The sequence below is a fragment of the Coturnix japonica genome, unplaced genomic scaffold, assembly GCF_054131305.1.
Source record: "Coturnix japonica strain WE unplaced genomic scaffold, WE-NBRP24 Scf041, whole genome shotgun sequence".
Lineage (NCBI taxonomy): Eukaryota > Metazoa > Chordata > Aves > Galliformes > Phasianidae > Coturnix > Coturnix japonica.
Window position 1 is genome coordinate 3733011 of NW_028188944.1, and position 9876 is coordinate 3742886.

General features: G+C 51.8%; 1 protein-coding gene across 1 annotated transcript; it reads right to left on the reverse strand.

The window, feature by feature from the left end:
• Nucleotides 1-1701: 1701 nt before the first annotated feature.
• On the reverse strand, nt 1702-5662 carry LOC146752836 (uncharacterized). Its single transcript, XM_085531293.1, has 4 exons — nt 5407-5662; nt 5093-5219; nt 4418-4494; nt 1702-4333 (listed from the first exon to the last, which is right to left on the reverse strand). The coding sequence occupies exons 1-4, from the start codon at nt 5428-5430 to the stop codon at nt 2342-2344; spliced, it is 2220 nt and encodes a 739-aa protein (XP_085387419.1). The 5' UTR covers nt 5431-5662; the 3' UTR covers nt 1702-2341.
• Between the last annotated feature and the right edge of the window lie 4214 nt (nt 5663-9876).

Consider the following 9876-nt stretch of genomic DNA (forward strand, 5'->3'; position numbering starts at 1 on the left):
TCAAACCCTGCCCAGACACTCCTGTGTGACCTGGCCCAGGTGTTCCTGCTCCTGCAGGGGGATTAGACTAAATGATCTTTTGAGGTCCCTTCCAATCCCTGACATTCTGTGATTCTGTGTTTGTATTGGTTCCGTTACCCCTATGATGGGTGAGGTCCCTCTTCAATAAGCAGCAGAATCAGGTACCATTCAGACCTCCTGCTCAGAGACCCCCTATGTGATTGTTTTATTTTCATTTGCTTACAGATAGTTTCTGTTTGTAGTTGTGCTGCTATGATAGTATCAACATGTGTTATATTACCTCAAGGGTTTAAAATGGGCTTATACTCCAACAAGTAAATACAAAAACGAACATGACACTGGAGACTTTTACTGCTGTACCATTCTGTGGGTTGGGGTGGCCTACATTCTGTGGCTACAATGTGTGGGCTCAGCTGTGATCCTGTATTGTTTTCTCCAATGTGCTGATATTGAGGTTGCTCTGTGGCAGATGCTACTTCTGGCACTGACTTTGCATATTTGCTGTTTTTTTGCAAAGGCTTTAGACTTGCATGTAGTACAGCTGGGCTGATAGGTGGTAACTTGAGCTGCTGTAGCTGGGGGGGGGGGGTATCAGCATGGGTTCACCAAGGGGAGGTTGTGCTCGACCAACCTGGTGGCCTTTTATGAAGATGTCACTAGCTGGGTGGACAGGGGGAGAGTGGTAGATGTAGTCTACCTTGATTTCAGTAAGGCTTTTGATACTGTCCCCCATGACATCCTTATAAAGCTGAGGAAGTATGGGATAGATGAGTGGACAGTGTAGTGGGTTGAGAATTGGCTGACTGGCAGAGTGCAGAGGGTTGTCATTGCCGGTGCGGTGTCTGGCTGGAGGCGTGTAACTAGCAGCGTCCCCCTGGGGTCTGTACTGGGTCTGGTCTTGTTAAACATCATCAGCGACCTTGATGAGGGGATAGTGACCACCCTCAGCAAGTTTGCTGATGACACGAAGTTGGGAGGATTGGCTGACACGCCTGAAGGCTGTGCTGCCATTCAGCGAGACCTGGACAGGCTGGAGAGCTGGGCAGTAAGAAACCAGATGAGGTTTAGCAAAAGCAAGTGTAGAGTCTTGCACCTGGGTAGAAATAATTGCATGCACCAGTACAGGCTGGGGGAAGACCTGCTGGAGAGGAGCTGTGCATAGAGGGACATGGGCGTCCTTGTGGACAACAGGTTGGCCATGAGCCAGCAGTGTGCCCTTGTAGCCAAGAAGGCCAAGGGCATCCTGCGGTGCATTAAAAAGAGTGTGTCCAGCAAGTCGAAGGAGGTGATCCTCCCCCTCTACTCTGCCCTATTAATGCCTCATCTGGAATATTGTGTCCAGTTCTGGGCTCCTCAGTACAAAAAAGACAGGGATCTCTTGGAAAGAGCCCAGTGGAGGGACACAAAGATGGTGAAGGGATTGGAGCATCTCCCCTATTAAGAAAGGAAATGCCTTGTCCAGAAGCAAGCAGTGGGCTGGAGAGGGCACCAAAACGAAACCCTGCTTGCACCTTTCCCTCTCCTCATTCCACATACTGACATTTATTTTAAGAGCAAAAACAAGACTACAGTGAAGAAAGCTCCAGAACAACTCAGCTACTTTATTCACCCCCTTCTCTTTCCACTACAGAAGATTCTCAGAAAACCTCCAAGAGCCACCTTACTGCTCTGCTGACCCTTCTCTGGGATGCATGAGTGCGCTCAGAAATGACTGAGAGCAACACATGCACACAGACACACAGCAGATCCCTACACAACCGCTTCTCCACTAGGAAACAGAATCAAAAAGCAGCTGGTGGAAGAGTAGAAGTGGAAAGCGGGCATGGTGAGAGAAGTGCTTTGGGCAGCAAGGAAAGGCCATCTGAAGCTCCTGGGTTAAGTCCCTTCTGCAGAGGGTGTCGGTGATGCCGTCTCCTTTGCAAACTCTTCCTGCATGGGGAGAAGCATTGGTCTCCCTCATCCCTGGGCTCTCCAGCATCCTGAGAGTCTCTCCTGCTGGGGGTTTTCCCATGAGAAATGAGGCACCAGCCCTGAGAGAAACTCTTCCTGCAGGAGATGCACTCCTAGTAGCTACCTGTCCTGTGGACTGCAATGTTTAATGAGGACTGAGCTTTGCATGAAGTTCTTCTGGGAGTGTGAGGAGCTCTCTGCTCGGCACAAAGCCCTTCTCACACTCAAGGCTTCCTGCCATTTCAGCTCACTGGTGCAGACATTCTGGTAACACAGCAGATGGGATTCTCTGAGGGAGAGAAAAGACAAGTTCCCAGGCAACTCCCTGCATGCAGGCCTGGCCAAAATGTTCTAAAATGTCCAACAGAAGCTATGGTCTCTCTCCTGTGTGCATATGCTGGTGCAGCTTCAATTCAGAACTCCCTTTGAAGCTCTTACCACACTCAGGACACTCACAGGGTCTCTTTTTCTTGTGGATGCTCTGATGCAGCGTCAGCTCAGAACGCCTTTTAAAGCTCTTCCCACACTCAGGACACTTATAGGGTCGCTCTCCTGTGTGCATGCACTGGTGCATCTTCAATTCAGAACGCCTTTTGAAGCTCTTCCCACACTCAGGACACTTATAGGGTTTCTCTCCTGTGTGGACACGCTGGTGCATCTTCAGTGCAGAGCTGCTTCTGAAGCTCTTCCCACACTCAGAGCACTTGCAGGGTTTCTCTCCTGTGTGGATGCGCTGGTGGAGCTTCAAATCAGAACTGCTTATGAAGCTCTTCCCACACTCAGAGCACTTATATGGTCTCTCTCCTGTGTGGACACGCTGGTGCACCTTCAGTTTAGAGCTGCTTCTGAAGCTCTTCCCACACTCAGGACACTTATAGGGTTTCTCTCCTGTGTGGATGCGCTGGTGGAGCTTCAATTCAGAACTCCCTTTGAAGCTCTTCCCACACTCAGGACACTTATAGGGTTTCTCTCCTGTGTGGACACGCTGGTGCGCCTTCAGTTCAGAGCTGCTTCTGAAGCTCTTCCCACACTCAGGACACTTATAGGGTTTCTCTCCTGTATGGATGCGCTGGTGGAGCTTCAAATTAGAACTGCTTATGAAGCTCTTCCCACACTCAGAGCACTTATATGGTCTCTCTCCTGTGTGGACACGCTGGTGCACCTTCAGTTTAGAGCTGCTTCTGAAGCTCTTCCCACACTCAGAGCACTTGCAGGGTCTCTCTCCTGTGTGGATGCTCTGGTGGCGCTTCAAATTAAAACTGCTTATGAAGCTCTTCCCACACTCAGAGCACTTATATGGTCTCTCTCCTGTGTGGATGCGCTGGTGGAGCTTCAAATCAGAACTGCTTGTGAAGGTCTTCTCACACTCAGAGCACTTATATGGTCTCTCTCCTGTGTGGACACGCTGGTGGAGCTTCAGTTCAGAGCTGCTTTTGAAGCTCTTCCCACACTCAGGACACTTATAGGGTTTCTCTCCTGTATGGATGCGCTGGTGGAGCTTCAAATTAGAACTGCTTATGAAGCTCTTCTCACACTCAGAGCACTTATATGGTCTCTCTCCTGTGTGGACACGCTGGTGCACCTTCAGTTCAGAGCTGCTACTGAAGTTCTTCCCACACTCAGAGCACTTGCAGGGTCTCTCTCCTGTGTGAATATGATGGTGGACAGTGAGGCTGGAACTCTTTTTGAAGCTCTTCCCACAGTCAGTGCACTTAAATGGTCTCTCTCCTGTGTGGATGCGATGGTGGATGGTGAGGCTGGAACTGGTTTTGAAGCTCTTCCCACACTCAAGGCACTTGTACAGTCTCTCTCTTCTGTGGATACACTGGTGGGAAGTGAGGCTCCCACTGTCCGTAAAAGTCTTTCCACAGTCAGAGCACTCAAAGGCTCTCTCTCCTGTGTACATGCACTGCTGGCCAGTGGGGTGGAGTCTCCATTTCATGCTCTCTGCAGAATCACAGAACTCGTAATGCCTCTTTGCTGAGTGCGTGCACTGGTGGCTAGTGATGCTGGAATCCAGTTTAAAGCTTTTCTCACACTCAGTGCATGGATTCTGCTTTTTCATCTGGCACACATCCTTGCTCCTGGTTTCCTCAGGCTGCTTTGGACCTATGTTGAAGTCCACTGGGTTCCTCAGTGTCATTCCCAGATGCTTTCCCAGGGGCTTCTTGATGTGCTCACCCTGACCTTGCTGCAGGACTTCCTGGACATCCCTTCTGATTTCTTCCTCAGAGATGCAATTCCGCTGCATTTCCGCTACACAATTTCTCTGCGGAACCTCCTTTGTATTTCTGATCCCATCAGCTGCTGGATGACAGAGGAAATGCAGCAATAGCACACGGTGCCCAAAATAAAACACAGGCAGAGAAGGCTCTTACAGCCCCAACATTCCCCTTCCCTCCACCACCTCACCTGGGCTGAGGTCTCCTGGCATGGCCTCAGGGCTATGCACATCTGGGATCCAGGGGTCTTCCCCTCTTTCAAGCAGGGAGATCACCACGGGCTTGGGGCCTGGAAATGGAGCTTCAGGGAGAGAAACAGGGAACAAGAGAGCATTTCCCTCATGCTGGCACAGTGCCTGTTCAACAGTTCCACTCTGTGCCCCTCCCAATAGAGAAACCACCATTTAGGTCTAAATGACACTGTGCCTACAGCTTCCCTTGGAGCAAAGAATGTTTTGACATCTCTGAACATTGTGAAGGGATATTTTTTCTTTCAAATTAACTTTACAACAGCTTATTTGTTTTCTTACAGTCTACCAGTGGTCAAGGCATCAAAATGTTGATGGCAATTGCATGGAAAATCCTCAATTCCATAGCAGTAACCAGGGATTCATCTGTGAGCTGGAGCTGGTGGCACCAAGCAACACACAACACAAGGGCTGGTTTTCTCCCTCCTGGCTGATGCCTGCTTGCCAGCACTGACTCTGTCGCTTTGATCAGAGTGCCGTGCATACTAATCCCTTCTGAAACTCACGCTTTTCAGTTTCTCCTTTCTTGCTGGCACTGTGGTGTAAGTCAATATGTAGCTGCATGGTGTTTATTCAAGGCCCGGCTTGCAGAGGCTCATTCTGCACAGCCAAAGGTGCCCTAACGAGGAGGAAAGGCAGACAAGCTCTCACCCAGCGAGGCCACACACTGGTATGTCTCCAACATCACGTCCCGGTAGAGCTCTCGTTGCACAGGGTCCAGCAGCGCCCACTCCTCCCTGCTGAAATACACGGCCACCTCCTCAAAGCTCACGGGCTCCTGCAAGCAAAGAGGCTCCTTGCTGGGAACAGCCAAGGCCCAGGCAAGCAGCTCGCACAGGACAGAACCTCACACCCCAGCTGCTTTTCTGTCCCGAACACACACGCTGGCTGAGGGCATCTCCCTCTTCCCCTGCATTCACATCCCTGGCCCCTTGGCCTCTCCTGCCTGCTTCCCCAACCCCTACCTCAACTGGATGTGCTGCAGCCATTTGCTGCTGTCCTGCAGGCTGGGATGATCACGGCTGGAAGGCAGAAGTTGAACTGGAGCCTGCAGAGAGAAGAGAAATGGCAGGGGAGCTGTGAGGGAATGCAGCAGTCCCAGTCCCAGCTCAGTCCTTCTGCAGGGCACTGCCCAGCCTTGCAGAGGAAGACAATGAGCTGCAGCACAGGAAACAATCTGGCTCAAAGAGATGAACCGTCACAAAGCTGTCTCAGACTGGGAGGCTGAACCAACTGGTAGCTGACACTTAGTTCAACAGCTGAGACTGAGAGGGGACTTAAGACAAAGCACGGCAAGGAGGCAGTCATCTTACCCCAAAAGAGGGAGCAGCCCAAGTGCCCCTCCAGCTCTGCTGCACAGCAGCGGGCTGCACCACAGGACCTGCCATCAAGCAGGGCTGTTTCTGCAGCTCACACCTGCACAGAGATCCCTTGCAGCTTGACATCAAGACTCCTTCTCAATACAGATCTTCTGTAAGACACCCGTGGTTACTTTGGAGCTTTCATGTATTCTCTAAGGTTCTGTCTTAGAGGGACTGTGCACGTATGATTCCTTCCACACAAAGCCTTGACCAAGCTTGGGACTAGGAGAGGATCCAGCCACATCCTAGCTCCTTACCTCTGTGGACTGAAGACATGAGAAAAAAAGGGGAACTACTCTGAGCCTCGTGACTCAATGGGAGGGCCTCCTGTAGGTGTGTGCGTAACCCTACCCTCCATGCAGTAAATAACCAAGTGTATCCAGCCACCTCCGATCCTGTTGTGTCACTGTTAAATCACTACAGCATATCCCTATTATATCAACCAATATAGTCCTGCTTCTCCCTTAGGAGTGTATGCTGTGTTTGGATCCACTTGTGACCAATGGGCAAAGTCTGCAGGATGGCAAGAAGGGAAACAAACCGATGACAAGAGACATGAAGCGCATCCCAAATTCTTCTGTGAATGTTCTCGTGGCAACTGCTGTAGTTGAGCGGCAAGCAGAAGTCACTGGGGCAGTAATAGGATGCAAAATGGGAAAGGTGTTATCAGCATCGTGTCGGGTTTGGAAGTGACATATGAAGCAAAGGAGAACTTCACTGGTCCTCCCAGAATCAAAAGCGACTGATATAGCACAATATTTCTGCTGCACTATGTGGTGCAAGTTGTGCAGGTAATGCTTATTCACACAATAAACGAAGACCTCCCCGAGTCGCCTACAATCCTTTAGGCCACACATCCTCCACCTGTAGGGTTTGGCTCCAAACAGATGCAAAACTCCACACATAGCACTAATTAAAGGCACTGCCTCTACACAGTTAAGGCAAACAGAGGCAGCAGAATGACGGCTTATTTCCTGCCCTAGCTGCAGTTAAGGAAACTGATGAGTGATACAGGAGGAATGGGAAAAGGGAGTTTCATTGGAGGTCTGAGTGGTTAAGGAAGTTGAGGACATACAACAAGGACAGCCTGTGCCAACTGGGGGATCTTTTGATTGACTGCAAGCACGCCTAAAGGGGACGGCTACCCAGGAAAGAGATGCAGAAATACTGTTAGAAAATGGTATGGCCATCCAACCATCCAGCAGGAGGTGCAGAAAAGCACCTGGTTTATGGAAGAACACTGTGAATGCAGCCCCCAACACACAATCATAGCAAGCCTCAGCACAGATGGCAGCTGCCAGCAGAGCAGCCTGCTGGAGCACCACCTCCACAGATCCATGAGGGAACACCTGGTGGCAAATGGATTAAATCCTCTGGCAGATGTCCGTACATCCTCTCAGGAGTGGAAGTAGCCCTGGGCTTGCTGAAATCAACCAAGCCCTCAGAAAAGGGTTGGGAACAGTACTCTGTAAAGGTGACTGATGTAGTTCTCAAAACCACCTACTGCTGATGTTACCTAAAAGTGGTGATGGCTCACATTCCTCAGGTAAGGAAGTGCAAAACGGCGAGGAGTCAACTGGATGGTTCACACTTCTCAAATAAATAGGATGGCTTACTTAAACACAACAATAAATCAACAAAACATCCAACCACACGGAGATTATTTTTCCATCTCCTGAGAAGAGAGAGTATCTGACAGCACTGCAGCCAAACCAGCCTGTGACGGTCACAGCCACCACCAGCCGATGCAGTCAGCCCACAGGCTGCCAGCTTCTCATCGTCTGTTCCAGAGCCCAGTGCCGGAGCTGCTGCAGATGCTGAACGTGCTCAGGGCCCGCAGCTGTGTGCTCAAGGCATCTGCAGCTGCCGGGACAGCGTGAACAAAAGCCTTGCCAGGGGTTTGCACAACCCCAGCTGAGCCATCAGGCAAGCGCTCAGCAAACAAAAGGTAACGCCATTTCAAGGGTCGCCAGAGGCACATGTTGCCTGCAGGGTCCCCGAAGGGAAGCTGGGGGCTGCCGGGGAGGAGGAGCAGGGCGAGTGCAAATTTCCACTTGGAGGCTTCACATTAAGACACTGCAAAGGAGGCATCGGGGGGTTTAAAGCTTCCATCAATCCACGCGTGCAGAGCTGCAGAGCGAGGCCGTCTCGTGTCTCCCGTGGCCCAGAGGAAGAACTGCAGCCCCAGCTGCGCTGTGTTACAGAGATCCAACCGGGCAGCAGAGCACGCTGACCTCCTCTGCTCCCTTCCTCACTGTCCCAGCTCCCAGCCCGTTCCCGTGCCCCTCGGAGCCCAGCCCGGGCTGCATGAACTGCTGCCCTGGTTGCAGCCCGTCTGGGCCAGCAAACCTGCTGCGCTGAGCGGGAGCTGGAGCTGGGACCAGGGTCCCGCCTGGGGTACGGCAGTGCGGGTTCCGCCCCGTCCGGGGCCGCTCCCCGCTCCTCTCCCGGTGCTGCTGGCAGGGGGCAGGAAGCGTGCGCTCCTCTGCACGAGCCACGAAGGGCACCTACCTTGGGTGTGGAGCAGGCTGCTCCCAGCTCTGGTGCAGGTAGCCGGGCTCCTCGGAGTCGCGTAGAGCAGAGGACGCCGAGTGCCCTCAGCCCGGAGCTGGCCGCAGGACGGCCTTGGTGCACCTCCTGCCACCGCGGTTCTGCCCGGATGGCTTCCAGCCAGGCTCTCGCCTCTTCCGCACAGGCTCAGGAAGGCAGGAATTCCCGCAGCGAGCACGCCCCGAGCCGGCTGCCAGGCGCTCGGCAGTTTCACAGCTCGTTCTCATGGCACATCTGCACCCGGGGGAGGGGGGAAGGGGGGAAGGGGGGAAGGGATGGGTGTTTGTGTTACGCTAATGAAGCATCGCTTTCTGCCGGCTCTCTTTGCTTCCTTCGCTGGGGACATTCGCACACCCCTGTGCTCAGGCATCCCTCCCTTGCTGTCCTGGCGTTCCTTTCACTCCACTCCCCCACGAGTATGTCCCAGCAAGAGGCAATCTCCGGTACAGCACCAGAGGACATTCTGTGTTGAACAGAACTCTTGCAATGGAACCGAGCTGTGGGTAGGAGCTTTACCCAGAAGCTGCTGTAAGAATACGACTTTCCCCAGATCCTTGTCTAAGGGTCCTAATAAGTCTTCTGTGCAGCGATACCTTGTGGTTCTGTGTGGGTTTGTGGTCCGTATGGCTGGCCATACCTACCCTTGAGTTGCACCGGGCAATGTACTTGGGGGTGACCTCACTGGAAGGAAAGCAGTGTGCAAACTGCAATGGGAAATTGCATTTAGGAAAGCAGGATATTGAGGTTCATTTTCTGGTGGATATGGGTGCTTCTTACTACCCATAGATGGTTTTGTAACAGTAGTAGATGCTACTGCCCAACGAGAAAAGGTTTCCTTTTTTGGATTAAATAACATAAGCTAAGAAAACAAGCAGGAATACAGAAATTCTTGTACCTGCCAGGTTACTCTGGCAAGAAATCTCATCCGGACCCATGGACTTGTGGCAGTCCAGTTGGAGTAGTAATTCCCTGACCAGTTCTTCAAGAATCACAGGGGGTTCAGTCTGCTCCCCAGCCGAGACTACCAGGTCAGAGCATGGGGAGCCCTGGGGATGACCGAGACGACTTTTAAAGACAGACATAAAGAAGGCATTCAGAACATCTGCCTTTTCCTTATCGTCTGTAATCACATTCCCAGCTTCGTCCAGTAAAGAATGGAGATTCCCCTTTGTCCTCCTCTTACAGCTGGTGTACTTGTAAAAGGGTTTCTTGTTTGTTTTTACCCCAGCAGCCAGCTTAGATTCAAGCTGGGCTTTTGCCTCTCTGACTTTCCCTCTACACAAATTACCAGCCTCTTTGTAGTCATTCTGAGTTGCTCTTCCCTCCTTCCACAAGCAATAGATTCTCTTCTTCTTCTGCAACCTTAAGAACAGTTCCCTATTCATCCACGCCAGTCTTCTTCCCCACCGGCTCATGGGGACTGCCTGCTCCTGCGCCCTTAAGACTTCCTTCTTGAATAGCAACCAGCTCTCTTGGACCCCTTTGTTTGCTAAGACTGAATGCCAGGGGACTGCTCCTACTAGT

What these genes read in the sequence shown, in the direction of transcription:
- LOC146752836 (XM_085531293.1), bottom strand. Translation starts at nt 5,430, where the DNA reads ATGGCTGCAGCACATCCAGTTGAG. An exon ending in CTGCAGCACATCCAGTTGAG is followed by an intron (nt 5,220 to 5,406) that starts GTAGGGGTTGGG and finishes CTTTGCTTGCAG; the next exon opens with GAGCCCGTGAGCTTTGAGGA. An exon ending in CCAGTGTGTGGCCTCGCTGG is followed by an intron (nt 4,495 to 5,092) that starts GTGAGAGCTTGT and finishes CTCTCCCTGAAG; the next exon opens with CTCCATTTCCAGGCCCCAAG.